The 16679-nt window shown below is 49.0% G+C and overlaps 2 protein-coding genes across 2 annotated transcripts in view; one reads left to right on the forward strand and one right to left on the reverse strand.

The window, feature by feature from the left end:
* Positions 1 to 1791: 1791 nt before the first annotated feature.
* On the forward strand, positions 1792 to 5132 carry GNRH1 (gonadotropin releasing hormone 1). The gene is made up of 4 exons (XM_041424862.1): positions 1792 to 1840; positions 2373 to 2514; positions 3219 to 3314; positions 4969 to 5132. Exons 2-4 carry the CDS (start codon positions 2374 to 2376, stop codon positions 5008 to 5010), a joined length of 279 nt encoding a protein of 92 aa, XP_041280796.1. The 5' UTR covers positions 1792 to 1840; position 2373; the 3' UTR covers positions 5011 to 5132.
* Positions 5133 to 8982: 3850 nt separating this feature from the next.
* The window catches only part of DOCK5 (dedicator of cytokinesis 5), a 73714-nt gene continuing 66017 nt past the window's right edge, over positions 8983 to 16679 (reverse strand). Inside the window, exons 47-50 of the mRNA XM_041424723.1 lie at positions 16265 to 16442; positions 13619 to 13754; positions 11588 to 11685; positions 8983 to 9676 (exon numbers count right to left, since the gene is read on the reverse strand). Coding sequence (XP_041280657.1) covers positions 9575 to 9676; positions 11588 to 11685; positions 13619 to 13754; positions 16265 to 16442 — 514 coding nt within the window. The 3' untranslated portion in view covers positions 8983 to 9574. The remainder of the gene's footprint in view (positions 9677 to 11587; positions 11686 to 13618; positions 13755 to 16264; positions 16443 to 16679) is intronic.

Below are 16679 nucleotides of genomic sequence, written 5' to 3' on the forward strand. Positions count from 1 at the left end.
GGTTTTGCTTTGTCATTCCTCTCCAAGACTTCTCAGCCTTTTTGTCCCCACCCTTCATATTTGTTTAATAAAACAGTTGGAGGCAGAATAGTCAGAGAACCGTGGAATATCCTGAGCTGGAAGGGACCCAAGGATCATAGGAGTCCAATTCCTGTGGAGAACAAGTTGTTCAGAGCAGGCTCCTCAGAGCCAGGGTGAGGCGGTGAAGGAGCTGCAGTGGCTGGGCTGAGCTCGCTTTGGATGTCCAGCTCTGCTTTCTAAACGAGCTCATTTTTGCGAGGCTCATCAGGGAGGGAAGGAGGCTTCAGACACAGGGCAGTCCCTGGGGGCTCCAGGTGCCCTCCAGAGGAGCAGGAACGTTTCTGCTCTGAAGCCAGCTGTTCCCAGCTGGAGCCCGGCTGGCTGCCCTGGGGCAGCGAGAGTGACTCTGCCTCGGCTGGCTGCCCCGCCGGGAGCGGGAGGAGCCCTGGGGCAGCGAGAGTGACTCTGCCAAGAGTCACCAAATCCTCCCTGAATTAGTCACTTCTTAAATTACTTTAATCCGTTAAAGCTCCACCAGACATTCGGGTGGCACAGAACAGTGCACAGCAAGGCAGAGTGGGGAAAATACAATTTCTGCAGTCAAAAATACGGAATTGAACTCCTGCGTGCAAATAAATCTTTATAAACCTGCAGTGCACAAACTCTCGAGATTGAAAAATAGGGAATCATGGAATGGTTTGGCTTGGAAGAGGCCTTAAGGATCATTTCCATCAATTCCATCCCTAACACCTTCCACTGTCCCAGGCTGCTCCCAGCTCTGTCCAGCCTGGCCTTGGGCACTGCCAGGGCTCCAGGGCAGCCACAGCTGCTCTGGGAACTCCATCCCAGCCCCTCCCTACCCTCAGAGAAAGGAATTTGTTCTAATATAAACCCAAATCTATTTCTTCCTGACCTAAACCTTCTCTGTTGTCAGTTTAAACCCATTCCCCCTTGTCCCTGTCAGTCCAGGCCCTTCTAAAAAGGATTTGGGGATCTATTCACACCAGGGACTCCATTGTGCCACCGAAGCACATTTACAATCATAGACTCCAGTCTATCCAGTTTAATCCCACCTGGCATTTTACAGAGCAAAGAACACCAAGGCACCTGAAGTTAAATATTAAGGAGGAGGATTTCAAACTGCTCTGGGCACCTGTGCAACCACAGGCTCCTGTTTGAGCCCTGAAGGGTTGTTTCCTTCATGCCTGATATAAATGAAGATGGGCTTGAGGTATTGCCTGGATCACATTCCCCATCCCTGGCAGTGTCCAAGTCCAGGCTGGATGGGGCTTGGAGCACCCTGGGCCAGGGGAAGGTGTCTGTGCCCATGGCAGGGGTGGAAATAGATGAATTAAAGGTCTTTTCCAACCCAAAACGTTCCAGGATTCTTAAAGACTGAGCTCAATTCCTCACCCATTTCACACCCTCAACAAATTCAGACTCACCCAAGAACTTTTACTGAAGGAACAGAACTCACTGACAGAAAAGCTCCTGCATTTCCCAGCAGGATCATCTGGATCCCAAAGTGGGATTTACAACCTCGCAAAAGCAAAGCTGTTACTTTTATGACTTTTAGAGAAAAGAGCTGAATTTAATTGCTGCACCGGGGTGTCCCAATTATGGGCTTTACTTGTACTGCATGACAGCCCTGTAACAGTAACACCAAAATTGCAGCCTGGGAGGGAGAGGTGGAGGAAGTCTCCTGCTGGGAATGGGGTGGCACTGGGGTTCTTGGGTATAAAAGTGAGCTGAGAGCACATTTACAGGCATTTTCCAGAGGAGAAGAGCTGGAGTTACTCCACAACCTCTCAGGCAGCAGGTAATGTGCTGGAACAACATCCCACATTCCCTTTTTATTTATCCAGTGCTTACAGTTGCTCCTATTTAAAAAAAAAAAAAATATTAGAAGAGACTGCAAAGGGCAGTTTTTAAGGAGCAGGGACATCAGAGCAGAAACCAGCTGAACACATCTGCCAAACACCGCCAGGGAATGCAACCTTTGAGGCCCACACATGCTGGAACTCAGAAATCCTAATTTAGATCTTCATCCAAATTTTTCAGATGTCCAATCTCTTTCAAGTGAGCTAATCCACACTTTGAGAGGCTGCAAATCCAGCTGGGGCTCCTGCCCAGGAGGTGCAGGTCAGAACTGGAGCAGGCACAGGGTGGGATTTTTGGGCTGTCAGTGCAGAGCCAGGAGCTGGAATTCCATCCCCCTTGGGAATCCCTCCCAGCTCATCACATTCCATGCTGCAGTGACCCAGAAATGCCTCATTTCCAGCCCTCTGCAGGGTACAAATGCCTTTCTGCAATGCCTTTCTGCCCAGCCAGGTGCTGTTTTGTCTCTCCAGGATGGAGCAGTCCCGGAGGATGGTGGCTGGAGTCCTGCTGTGCCTGCTGGCCCTGGGGCTGTGCCCGGCCCAGCACTGGTCCTACGGCCTCCAGCCAGGGGGCAAGAGGAGCGCCCAGGTCCTGCTGGGACCATTCCAGGAGGTGGGAAACAACGCTGGCCTGCAGAAAATGCAGCCAAAAAGGTGGCAAAGGCTTCCCTCTACACCCGTGTCTGTCCCCCAAACACCCTGAGATCTGGGGACAAACACAGTGGTTGAAGCAGGATTTGGAAAATAAGGGGCGAGGTGACATTTGTCAGCCTGGCACAAAGAACAGCACGTTGTAGCTGGCAGGAGTAAAACTATTGTGTGGAGGGAAAAAAAATTCATAATCACTGTGTGTAAAGTCTCTTTGAACTGTCACTGGAGCTCTATGGAATAATTTGGGCAGCCAGCTCCAAGGGAGAGATGGAGCTCTGAGGTCCAGGGTAAATCTGATTTCATCCTCTCCATAAATTCCAACATTCTGATGGATTATTTTATGACAATTCCTCCACTTCCCTTAACATTTTGGCAATTTGCACATGGTGGATGCTCAGCAGTGAAATGAGTGGAAGGTTGTGTCCAGCAGTGGTTTCCCCTCTTTGCCAATCAATGCTTCATGTCGAGTTCCTCCTCATTTCAGCATCCTGGGGCTCGTGAGGGAAAGGTGAATTTCAGGAGTGCAGTGGAACACTCCACCACACAATTTCAGTTGTGGAGTTTTGCCTCCATCTGTAAGTGGGGTAGAGCTGCTTTTGGCAGAAACACCTCCCTTCTCCCATCCTGAGGGTTGTGTCACTTCCTTGTGTCACTTTCCCAATCCAGATTCCAAATGAAATGGAAAAATTAGAGGAGATGCAGCAGAGTGAGTGCCCAGGCTCGCAGCAGAACTCCAGGATCAGGGATCTGAAGGAAGCCATGGTGAGTAATGTGGTTTTTCTGTCATCACTATGGGAAAATTTAAAGAAGATGCATGAGGAGAGGGGAAAAAAGGTGGTGGAGGAGGAAGAGGGAGTAAAGTTTAGCTCACATGAGGAAATACCAGCTCTGCCCTTCTTATGGAATCCCAGGATGGTTTGGGCTGGAAGGGACCTAAAATCCACCTTGTCCCATGGGCAGGGACACCTCCCACTGGACCAAAATTACCTGCAGAGGTCCCTGACTGTCACCTGCACCCTTCCCAGGACAGGGATCCATCATTCCAAAGCTCCCCTTGTATCAGTGACATTTCCTGCCTGAGCTAACCCAGACCAAGCCCAGCTCTCCCTGGCTTCCTGCAAAGCCACAGCACCCCTGTCTTGTACCAGGGCTGTCCCTGTCCCAGGGCTGTCCCTGTCCTGTCCCAGTCCCTATCTCTGTCCCTGTCCCAGGGCTGTCCCTGTCCCTGTCCTGTCCCAGGGCTGTCCCCGTCCCAGGGCTGTCCCTGTCTTGTCCCAGGGCTGTCCCTATCTCTGTCCCTGTCCCTATCTCTGTCCCTGTCCCTATCTCTGTCCCTGTCCCTATCTCTGTCCCTGTCCCAGGGCTGTCCCTGTCCCTGTCCTGTCCCAGGGCTGTCCCTGCTGCTCCCAGGTGGCAGCTGCTGCTCCCAGGGTCCCCAGGCTGGGCACTGCATTTGCAGGAGCTGCTGCACAGCACAGAGCTCACAGCTGGGAGCACTGACACGCACTGAGCCTTCTCAGGCAGAAATGGGCTTTTTCATCAACCCAGCAACACCCTGATGGGCCCAGATGGGCACCACGTCCTGGGAAGTGTCCCTGGGCCATCCCAAAAGCCCAATCTCTACTTCAAAGTCAAAGCCAAACCCCAAAACTTGGAGTGCTTGAAAGCCTCTCCAGGCTCACCGAGGAGCCAGGCCTGGAAAAGGCTCATAAAATCAGGAACAGTAATGCAGAGCCTGCATTCCACTGCATTTCATGCAGAAACTACCTAGATAAATATGATTTTAGCTCATCTTTAATCCCATTTGTCCTGAACGTGCATTGGAATTGTGGCCCATGACTTCCAGCAGCACTGCCTGCACAGTGAAGAGCCAGCAGCAGTAATTTACTATAGCTGAGTATTTTTTTTACTGCAAGAGATGATGTTAGGCAGGAAAACACACCAGAATAATTACCAGGATATTTGAAATGAGTCCTTTCTGGCTCACTTGGCCTGTCTTGGCAGAGCTGAATGGACCAAACCCCAGCAGATCCTGAGGTTTGCTCAGGAACTTCTCGTTTCTTGCTGCTTAATAACACTGAAAACAAATGAGCTTTTCCCACACCCAGCTTTTCCAACCCAACACATTCCTGGTGTTGCTAAAGGAATATTAAACAGGGGAAAAAAAGGGGAGTGGCTGGAAATGTTCCACCCCATGGAAAAACTCCAATTATCATCATTTCCTGGGGAAGGTGGGAGGGAGCACCAAATTCCCCCTCCCTGAGGCACTTCAGGGAACGAAGCCCCAGATATTCACCCAGCTCATCTCCATCCAAACCACCCCAGGGCTTCACCTCCGTGCTATTTTAGCACCTGAAAATTCCATCCTCAAAGTCATTTCTGCTCTTTAAACCTGGAATTTGGTGTGTGGTTACAGGAGAGGCTGGTGGAGGGAGAAGGCAGAAGAAAGAAGGTTTAAAAATTTCCAAAGTGAAACGGAGCCACAGAGCCAGAGTGAGGTTTCAAAACTGTGTTAAAAGACATTCCTCCTCAAATGGTCATTGTTTGGATCAATATGTGAATAAATATTCTGAAATTGCATTAAAACAGTGGAAAATTGTTGTAGATTATTGGTTTATGCAGAAGAGAACACATCCCAGTCCAGAGTGGGAGCAGCAGAGAAGGGTCTGCTTTGAGTCCTGCAGGGACAATTTGGATGTGACAACTTTTGTTTCACGTGTCCAGACAAAACCTTGGCCTCATCTCACTCCCCTCTGGGTAAAACAGCAAGGAAACTTTGATAAAAGAATAAACTCTTTTGGAATTAACTCTCCCCTGTCCACCAGTGGTCCGTGGAAGAAAGACTTTTACTGCTCTTCTTTCTGGTTCAGTCATAAAATCTACATTTATTTTAAAAATCTATTTACAAACTTTACAACAATCATTACATTTTAAAAACCCACAAAAATGTGTACACCTTGCTTTACAGGTTTAGTGAATCATGTGGCATTCACCCAGAGAGCTGCAGTCCCTTCCCAAAGCTCCTGCTCTCTGCAGAACCACCTTAAAGCTGTATTTTTTACTGATTCAGTTGCAAAGAACTGAAAAAAAACCCAAACATGGTATTTGCAGTCTGCAAAAGCGGGTTTGCACTGAAACCACCAATCCAGGATCCCAGAACACACAAGAACTCCTTCCACAACACCCAAATCCTCCTGAATCACAACAAACGTGTCCCAGGGTTTAGAGTGATTAAACCTTTATAACACCACAGTGAGAAAAAATATTCAAATGTACATTGGGGTGAACTTTGGAGCTGCTGAGGCCCTTCCACCTCTGCCTAAAAATACAAACCAGCACCACATGGACCTGAAAATTAGATTTACACCTCCTTTGAGTAAACTCTGTAGTGCCCAAACTGTCCTAAAAGTGCTTTAATTAATGTTCAGAAAGAAAAATCAGGTGAACCTGGTGCTTTTGAACACCATAAAATCACATTATTTGTTTATTTTTCCTCCCTGCTGTAGTCTTTGGAAAAGCTTACCCTGGTCCACCACAGGATTTGGTCTGCAACAGTAAAAATAAGGTCAAGTTTTTAATTAAAATAAAAATAATCAAAAGAAGGTAGCAGAAGCAGGTCAGGAATGTTTTCACTATACAAAAAAAATCAGTTAAATTACAGATTTAAAGTTATTACTTCCATTTACAAGGGTAAAAATAAATAAGGAGAGGAAAATCTGGGGCGTCGTCACTGCAAGTGCAACTCGGTGTGAGTCTGGAGAAAGCCTGGGCTGGGGCAGGGACCTGATGGGATGCAGCAGCCCCAGCAGCCCTGCACATCCATCCTGGGGCTCTGTGCCACTGCAGACCACAGAGCTGCTCTCCCTGGAATCCGTGTCCTTTCCTAATCCAAGGATCCACAGAAAGGCAAAGCTGCTGCTCCCCTCTGCCCCTGGTGTGGATTAGAGCCTGTCACATTTTTAAAGGAATTTATCACAGCACGACAGATTTTAATTAAAAGCTCCAGAAAACAAGTGTTGAGCACATTTCTCCAAAGGAGAAAAACTGAAATCCTCAAAGACTTGAAATTTCACAGCAGTTTTGAAGAGCTTGGCTCTGAAACGGGATCAGGTTTTGTCTCCTCTGCAGAGCGGATGTTTTAACTTTGAGATTTTATTCAAAACCACGAATTGGGCAGAAATTGCTGACATTTGTGGTGTGCAGAGATCATCATTATGGACTGTCCTATTCCCATTTTAAACCCTTCAGCTGAATACACATTAGAGGCATTTCCTAAAGCACCCAATTAACCTGAAGAGATGATTCTTGTTTAGAAAAACAAGGTAGAGACACCTTAAATTGCCTCTGAAAATGAAATCTCACAACTCAAGTCAGGCAGGTACCCAAGCAAAGAGCAAACACTTCACAAAATCACGGTTCTGGTGAGATTCCTCCCAAGAGTGGGCACTTAAATCCATTACTTAAAATCAGGGGAATGCCCTGTTCTTCCTCACACTCAAATACCCAATTGCCTTTAGAAATCTGACACTTGGATTATTTTTTTCCCCCCAAAACTGACCCAAAGCCCGGAATCATTTGGGCACAGAACAGAAATTCCATCCTGCACCTCTGAGCCAGCGATGCCAACTTCCATCAGCCAGGTAAGAGAACTGGACACCAGTCTGGGGACACTGCCAAAAGGAGCAGGAGTGGGGCAAGTTCACAAACTCTAGAACATAAATATTGTTGAGAAGGGAAAAAAAAAACCAAAAACAAAAACCAAAGAACCAAATTTAGAGCCCCTTCTGGCAAATTTGCCAGTGAAAATACCCAAAATGCCCTGGAAAGGGAAAACTTGTTCTGAACTCTTTAGTGTCACTGCCCCTCTCCTCCCAGTTCAGAGGGTGCCCATCCCAGTGCCCACCTGGGCAGGCTCAGGGAGGGAGAGGAGAAGCCTGAACTCGTGAGCAGCAAACCCAGGTGAGGTTTATGGTGAGAGGAGCAATTCCAAGGCAGAGCAGAGCTGAAGGTGGCAGCTGCACTGCCCAAGGAAGGGAAGGAAGGGAGGGATAATTCACCACCAATGTGCCAAAGATTCTGCTCAAAATCCTGGTCTGTAACTGCAAAAAATGCAGCCAGAGCCAAATGTCCCCGATTAAAAGAGAAAAAAGCTGGTTGAAGATCAGCTGAAAAACTCTTTCCAAGGTCATACCTCCTCCTGAGTGTTTTCTGCATGGAGTTTTCCTTCTCCAGGAAAAAAACCTGGATGCAATAGGCACCTCCGTATGTTAATGTTGTTAAAGCAGAACAAAAAGGCTGGAAAAGAGGACTCCAAAGTCACTTAGAACCAGAACACCCAAACCTGACAGCTCAGTCTGTTTGCCCACACCAGAGAAACCATTCCTGGGATCCCTCCTCTGCTCCTGCTGATCCACTCAAGGAGTTAAACCCAACCTGCCTGAAGAGCACCCAGGACTGAGGGCAGAGGCAGCTGCAGAGTGGGGAAAGGCACTGAATTAACAATAGGTGCTGTTGAGATGCACTTCAGACAACTCAGACCACATCCTTTGTTCTGCCTGAAGCAGAATTCTCAGCCCAGACACAAAGCTGCTTTTGAAGGAAACTTTGAGAGGATCCCGGGCTGTGTGAGCACAGCAGGGAGGGAGAGTGCACAGAAAATGGAAAGGCAAGAAAACCCAGTGGCTTTCAAGTCAAGCAGTGTCTGTGTCCAAGAACACAAGGAGGAGCTGACACGTCCCACAGTGCCCCAGAGAGGGGCAAAGCTGCCCAGGGTGTCCAGGGAGAGTCCCCAGATCTCCCCTGAGAAGCAGCAGCCCGGAGACAGCTGGAAGTGAGTGCGGCAATCCGGCTGGGGATGGATGGGATGTGACTGCAGTGCCACCTCCAGAGCAGCTCCAAGCTGGAGCTGATGGGAATCTGGGATGACTCTGGGATGAGGGCAATCTGCTTTCAGAGCTGGGCAGGCAGCACAGCAGCTCCTGCAGTCACACCGATGTCAAAAGAATTGGGAAGGACAAAAGAAAATGACAACTTCAGTCTGAGCAAAACCCTCCTGGGGGTGGTTTTTGTTGGGTTGGGTTTTGTTTTCCCTGAGAAAGCCTTTGCTGAGGAAACTTTTCATTAGGTTTAACAAACTTTGGTTTTTCAGTAAGGTCAGAAACCCATTTCAGTCAGCGGAGCACAGTAATGGCCCGTGAGCCCCCAGCCCAACAGTAATTGCATTTCCTGCTGTGAGCAACACCCTCAGCAGGGTTTTAGTGGCTCTTCCCAACTTCTACAAGATAATCAGAAGCAAAAGGACAGAATGAACAACCAAAATTACTTCCTGGAAGAGAAAGCAAAATCTTCATCAATATTGATGATAAATAAACAGGCCACAAGCTGCTTATGGAACTGGTACCAGTAAAGCTCTGGTATCAGTGCAGCTGGTACCAGGCCAGCTCTGGTATCAGTGCAGCTGGTACCAGGCCAGCCCTGGTATCAGTGCAGCTGGTACCAGGCCAGCCCTGGTATCAGTGCAGCTGGTACCAGTCCAGTTCTGGTATCAGTGCAGCTGGTACCAGGCCAGTTCTGGCCAAAGTGCAGCTTCTGTCATCTCAGACATTCATGGAAGGGATTTTTTCCACCCCATTAAAAAGCACAAAATGAGATCTTGTACCAAACCAAGCACAAGCTGGGCAGAGAGCCTGACCCAGGAAACTGCACTGCCCTGCAGTGACATCACCAGTGAGACCAGCCAGGACTCCCAGTTACACTGGGATTGCAGCAGTGACAAACTTGGGACAGACAAGACCAGGAGAGTGAAGAATTCCAGCAGGGAGACGTCGGGATTAGGGTGCCAGCGCCGCACAGGCAAACACACGGGAGGGAGCCCAGTCCCAGCCACGTCTCCTTTGTGGCACTTCCTAGGAAAAGGTGGACAGGTATTTCCCAGGGGAAGAGCTGGAGTGGCAGGGGCGATCCCCAGGCTGGCTGGAGGTGAAGCAGCCACTGCAGGCTGGCGTTGCTGTGACCCCAAACGCTCAGGGCAGCCCCGGCTCCGAGGACACCACGCTGGATTTCCTGGCTTTGGGGGGTGGAGGGGGAGGCTTGGCCTCACGCCTGCTGGGCAGCGGTGGAGCAACCTGAGGAGATGGAAACACAAAATCAAACCTTTGCTGGCGAGTGGAGGGCGTTGTGCTTCACCAAATGAGAAACCCAGAAGGCCGTGATGGCTCTTCCAGGAGCAAACCTTGGAGCTCAGCCTCAGCTCCGTGGGACAGGGCCAAACAAGGACAGGTCCCCAGGAGACAGCAGAAGCTGAAATGTTTTAGCTGCTAGAGCAGGCCTAGGATAGACTTTAATTGCTTCTGACCTAAAGCCCAGCTCCCTCCTTTTGGTCATCAGTAAAATAGCAACAAACCCATTTCCTTCCAGGTTTCAAAATTCAGCTTTTTTCTCCTGCTGGCTGGCTGAACTGCCCCAAAAGGATGTAAAATGTGTTCAAATCAGAATGCAAAACTCTACACCCTAACATGGAAGCAAGGGCAGCTGTAATTAAACAAGCCACATCCTGCCTGCCTGCAGAGGGGCTGGGAGGTTTCTTGCTCTTGCAGAAATCTGCACTGAGGGGGGTTTCATGTTGTCTCTGCCTGTTTTAAGGGGCATCCTGTAAATAAATGAGATGGGAAAGGCCAGGAGAGTGAGGAGCTTGTGTGGTTCATCACTCCTCAGCCAAAACTCAACTTTTCAGGATTGTTTTAACCAAAGGAAGAGAGACCCAATTTTACAACAGCAAACTAACAAAACCCTTCAGAAACCCCCCCCAATCTACCTTTAGAGCCCTGTGAATCTTTCCCCTCTACCTTTAGAGCCCTGTGAATCCTTTCCCTCTGGCTGCCAGCCAAGGGGATGCTGCAGGCCAGGACATGGCAGTAATTAGTTCCCTTACAAGACTCAAGGGAAGGAGGCTCTTTTATTAATCCTCCTAATCCAGTGACTCCCACAGCATCCCTGGGGCTGGGGTCTCTCTGCTGGGTACAGCACCACAGCAGCCACGCTCACTTCCAGCCAAATGAAGGGCAAAGAAGAAAAACTTTCCCCTGATCCCTCATTTCAAGGCTTTATTCCAGAGTCGCAACACAGAATTAAGTGATGAGCTGTTTTCTTGTCTTCCCGTGCTGCTAAAGCAGTTAAGTGTGATCCCTCTTCAAATTCTTTTTGGACAAATCCCAGTTTATCTCACTCAGGCACTCCCAAATCCTCTCTGTCAATTGGACTGGGGAAGACATCCCTCCCTTTCAATTGCAAAAGGTAACTCCTGACAGGCTTTGGGAACCCAGCACATCCCTCTCCCAGTCACAAATGGATCCTTTCTTGCTTCCCACTGCTCAGGAATTAGGCTGGCATCACCAGCACTTTCGCTTCAGGGGCAGGTGAAACGATTCTGACACAATATTTGCATGTCAGGGATTCCAAACTGCCTGGAGACACCAAGGTGTAAGAGAAACATCAGTGATGCAGCACTGACAAAGGGCCAGCTTGACATTCCTGCAAGAAAATCACTCCATGGAATTGAGACAAAGGGCAGGATTTAAATACAGGCTTTTTAAAGTCACTGATGGCTTGAAAAATCAGTTTCTGCCTAGCTGAAGATTAGAAGGAGACATTGGAGACCTCTGAAAATTGTGATTTTCCCCCACACTTCTTTTTCAGCCCAAATTATTGCAGTATTTTATGGCTGATCATGTTTTTGAAACTGTTGCTGCTGGTGTGTTTTCCATGTCTCTTCCCACCCCCACACACTTTTTTCCTGACCAAGGACAACACAACTCCCACTTGGAAAAAAAAAATAAAAAATAAAGGCACTGCACTCCACTGCCTTTTCCTGAAGCAAAAACCTATTTTTTCCTTCTTTTGTGGTTTCAGGGAGTGAAGCACTGAAATGATGAGACAGGTTTCAAGCAGCACCACCCTAAGATCAGCTTGCAAAGTTCCACTGGTGCCTCCTGCTCCAAAGCTGCTCTCCAAAAAGCTGTCAGCCCCCATTTCCTCACCTCCAAGGAGTTCCTGGGGGTGCTGCTCTCGTAGGGTTTGCTTTTGGGTGGAGGGGGGGGTGGTGTGGCCAATCCATCAGCCTGAAGGGAGGGGGAGCCTGGAAACAACAACAATCAGAGGAGAAATAACACAAAATAAGGGAAAAAAAAAAAAAGAACAAATCAGAAATGTGCAAAAGGAAAGGGAAATGGGGTTGCAGACAGATTTTTAAGAAGATTCATTAAATACCCTATGGTTTCCATCTGTGAGCAGCTCCCTGCTCCAGCACTGAGCCTCCTGCATGTGCTGGGTCCCAGCTGAGTCCCCCTCCAGCTCCCAATGCCCTGAGGAGCTTCCCCTTCCCCAAAGGGCTCTGAGCTGCCCCAGGGAGCAGCAAACTGCTTCCATCAGCACATCTGGAGTGTTCTGGGACAGCCCCCTCAGAACTCACTTTGATTTTAACTCCAGCTGATGAGGAGATAAAGTTCAGAGGATTCTAACAATTAAACCCTTGGTAAGGGGAAGAGAGAGGTTTCACGTTCCTTTCACAGATCTTTCTTCACAGAGCTCCTGAATTTGTTTCTGGTTGTCTCCCCAACTCATCCCCTGCCCTGTAAGGATTTCTTTTTGTTTTCATCCCCTCAGGACAATTTCATGCTGGTTTAGATCATTGTCTGCACTGGGTTCTGACTTGATACCCACATAAAGACAGCCAGGTCCTACCCAGGAACTTCTGTTCCTCTCAAAAAGGAGCAGCAGACTGAGAAATGCAGCAGCCACGGAGTTCTAGGGCTGGAACTGCCCAGGGATTTTTATTTTTACCTTAAGCCACATTTAAATGTGCTGCAGAATTAACATTTAAACTCTGCTGCAGAATTAACTATAGAACTTCCTGAATATACAAGAAAGGGCTTTTTCCCCCTCTTCTTTTCCAGGATCAGATTATTGTGCTGTTTTACATTCAGCATATTTTTGAAACCTTTGAAATGATTCATTTTGTTAATTCTTGAAAAGAAATTCCATCTCCTTCAGCTGGAACATTTACAGCTGCATGTCCAAGCAGCAGAGCAAGCTCTCCTAAACTCTCTGCCATGTGACGGGAGTTACTGTTCATTAATTAACAGAACCCTCAGGGCTTGCATTGATAATTGAGGCACAAAGCTGATCACAAACACCGTGGATCCCTGCAGTGCCCTCCTGGGGATCCACTGGAGATGCTCCTGCAGACCTGACTGGTGATTCACAGCCAGCTGCACTGACTGGACGTGCTGTTTGCCCCAGGGTATAACAAACCTGCCCAAAATTCAGAGAGTCATGGGACAGGTGGGGTAGGAAGGACCTTAAATCCCACCCAGTGCCACCCCTGCCATGGCAGGGACATCCCCCACTGTCCCAGGGGGCTCCAGCCTGGCCTTGGGCACTGCCAGGGATCCAGGGGCAGCCCCAGCTGCTCTGGGAATCCCATCCCAGCTCCTCCCCACCCTCCCAGGAAGGAATTTCTCCCCAAAATCCCATCTAACCCTGCCCTCTGGCAGTTTAAAACTGCTCCTCTGGGTCCATCACTCCACACCCCTGTGAGAAGTCCCTCCCCATCCTTCTTGTCCAGGTCACTACAGGAGAAAACAAGAAAGGAACTGAGAAACCCAGAAACTGTTCCCCGGAATTCCTGTTTTACACTGCCTCAACAAGTGATGTGCAAGCCACAGATCTGATCTTTGATACCACAGCCAAATTCTGTTATCTGACAAAAATTATAACCCCTGTTTTCCTGGGAAACTGAGGCAGTGGGCACCTGGAATGCGCTGGGGACAAGAGGGGCTCCAGAGGCAGCAGCTGGGGTTCAGCTCCCACCGTTTGTGCTCCAAACCCCTGTCTGTAAAATGGAGTAACACTGACCTCCAGGACACTTTTAAAAGTATTTCCATGGAGTAAATCTTGATTTTTGATATTTCCAAGAGCTGTGATCGAACTCGGAGCAGCTCCTCCCTCCTTCCCTCCCTCCCCCCAGCAATCACAGAGCCACCCCCACCATATCCCAGCACAGGACTTACTCTGGGTCCGGGGGGTCTTGGGGGTGATGGGGGGAGGGCTGCAGGTGCATTGCTGCAGCGAGGAGCCCGGCAGCAGGGTCAGCCTGTTGTCTCCCAGCTGCAGACTCTTGGGCCTCTGTGCCTTCCCTGCCGTGCCCTGCTGGACAGAGACACAGGTGAGCACAGCCAGGTGACCCAGAGCTGTCAGTGACACAAACACAGAGAGGTGAGCACAGCCAGGGGACCCAGAGCTGTCACAGGGACACAAACAGCTGGGACACAGGTGAGCACAGCCAGGGAACCCAGAGCTGTCAGTGACACAAACACAGAGAGGTGAGCACAGCCAGGTGACCCAGAGCTGTCAGTGACACAAACACAGGCACAGAGAGGTGAACAGGAGTGAAAGCCCTGCCCTGCCCTGGCTGTGTCAAAGGCACTCTCTGTGCTACCAGGACACAGCCCAGCTTCCCCTGGCACTTCCTGAGCAGCACTGAACTGCTTTTAATGGTATTATTAATGTATTAGTTAATTGTATTCATCAGGGTGGGAAGATGTCACACTGAAAAATTGCTGCAGTTCTGTGAATAACTTTGGAGGGGAGTAAAGGTGAACTCTTTCCAAGAAATAAAGACAAACAAAATTTTGGGTGCTGGTCAGGGCTGCTGGTATCCTCCAGCTCCTGAGGGCTGTGAAATGAGTCTCTTTTAGGCTTTACAGAGCAAATCCTCTGCATTTGGGAATTTGCATCCAGCTCCTTCCAGTGTCACATCCTTTGTGCTCTTCACTCAAACCACGAGGCCACCTCAGCGTGGCCCCAAAAGTGCAGTGCATGAATGCTGGGGTCCTTTCCAATATTAGTTCATTACTTCCCAGAGCAGGCTGTCACCCAAACACATAATTATTGTTTTTCAGAGGTCAATTCTCCATCCCTGAGCAGCTCAGGATTTCTCTCTGCACAGAAGGGACCACACACTGGCAGATGTAACACACAAAGCCCTCTTTGCTTCCCTCGGGCTTTCCAGCTCCCAAACAGCTCAGCCCAGAGCCCAGAAAATCCCTCTGTCCAACTCCTGTTCTCACTGTGGAGCCATGGAGCAGAGCAGCCATAAAAGCAGCTTTTCCTGGGCTTTGCAGCATCCTGAGGCAGGACTGGAACCCTGGATGGCTCCTTCCCTTCAGAGATATTGGGGATTTCATCCAACAGCAATTCCAGAGGCAGAGGGCCAGGCCTCCTGCAGCTCCAACATCCACAACCCCAATTTTCCTGGGCTGGAAATGCTGTCAGTACCAGTGACAGCAGCCTGGCACCACAGATCTCCTTCTTAGAAACACTCTGCAGCCTCCAAGTGCTGGCAAGCATCCCTCAGAGCTGATGAGAATTCCTGAAAATGGATCAGCATCACCTGTCCCTGCCAGATTCAGCTGGGACTTGGGAGAGGAAAGGGAAACACAGGAATTTGTGTTTTCTCGTTACTGTGAAAAATGAGCCTGTGCTAAATCAGATTAGTAACCAAGTTCAGTGAGATGAGGAGCACTGAAATACCAGGTGCCCAATTCCCTCAGTTTGAGGGTGTAGCACAGTTTTTTTACATCCACCAGGACAATATCCCAGGGTGTAACACAGTTTTTACATCCACCAGGACAATATCCCAGGGTGTAACACAGTTTTTATGTCCATCAGGACAATATTTCAAGGTGTAACACAGTTTTTACGTCCACCAGGACAATGTCCCAGGGTGTAACACAGTTTTTACATCCATCAGGACAATATCCCAGGGTGTAACACAGTTTTTATGTCCATCAGGACAATATCCCAGGGTGTAACACAGTTTTTACATCCACCAGGACAATGTCCCAGGGTGTAACACAGTTTTTACATCCATCAGGACAATGTCCCAGGGTGTAACACAGTTTTTACATCCACCAGGACAATGTCCCAGAGTGTAACACAGTTTTTACATCCACCAGGACAATGTCCCAGGGTGTAACACAGTTTTTATGGCCATCAGGACAACATCCCAAGGTTTTACAGCTCTGCCTGTGGGCTGAAACTCCTCCCTGTGCTTTGGGTGATCACTCTGAACCCCACTGTGAGCCTTAAAGCCCAACAGCCTCTGCTCTGTTCCTCATCCCAGCTCTCTGGGGGTGCACGTTCTGGTTTGTTCCTCAAGCAGTCACCACCCTGCCCTCACACAGGGCTGCAGCAGAGCACAGCCTGGCAGATCCAGGTTCCCAGAGCTGGTGACTGAACCACCAGAGCATCTTCTCCCAACTCCCTAATCCATCCAAAGGCTCTGCACCTCACATTTGATTTGTGCTGTGCTGTTGCCTGAGAGCAGCTCAACATCTGGCTGGGCAGCTGGATCCCTGCCTGGCTGAGCAGGGGCTCCTTGCTCCAACCTTGTGCTGAGAGCAGCCCAGGGCTCAGCTCTGCTCAGCACCTCCTGCTGCCAGTCTGCACCTCCAGCCAGGCTGCAGTTGAGCCTGTGACAGGAATTTTCCAAATTAAAAAAAGAGAATTACTCAGATGACGGAGGCTTGTTGGTATTTGAACTCCTCCCACTGTTTAATGAGGCTCCCCCTGACCAGCATGGCTGAGAGCAATGGAAACACTCAGCTCCTGCTGTGGTTTTATTATTGCTGTCATTATTCTGATGGGTTTCTTACCATTTTAGAAGTCAGTTCTGTTTCTGGCTCCTTCTCCACAATAACCTGAGACTTGCTAATGCTCCACTCCTTCCTCTTGAGTTTGCTAATCCTGTTGTCACCATCATCTTTCACAGGCAGCTCCTCAGCTCTGGAAGAGGTGGATATTCTCCTCTCCAAGAGAGGCTCCAGGGTGGATCTGTGGCCCAAAAGAGTGAGAAAGACATGAAACACGAGTCCATCAGACATGGAAAGGGCTGTTTGTTAAAAAGCTGTGATCTCAGTTTGTGTAAGGGATTACTGTGAAAAAGTGAGGCAGAACCATGGATTTTTCAGTGGGATTTGTGCTGTTACCCCTGGAATTCTGAGTGTGATGTGGTTTTTGTCCAAGGTAAAGTGTGATCTGCTTGCAGAGGGAGCCAGAGCTGCAGTTCAT

The sequence above is a fragment of the Onychostruthus taczanowskii genome, unplaced genomic scaffold (genome assembly GCF_017590055.1).
Source record: "Onychostruthus taczanowskii isolate IOZ18803 unplaced genomic scaffold, ASM1759005v1 scaffold84, whole genome shotgun sequence".
In the NCBI taxonomy this organism is placed as follows: Eukaryota; Metazoa; Chordata; class Aves; order Passeriformes; family Passeridae; genus Onychostruthus; species Onychostruthus taczanowskii.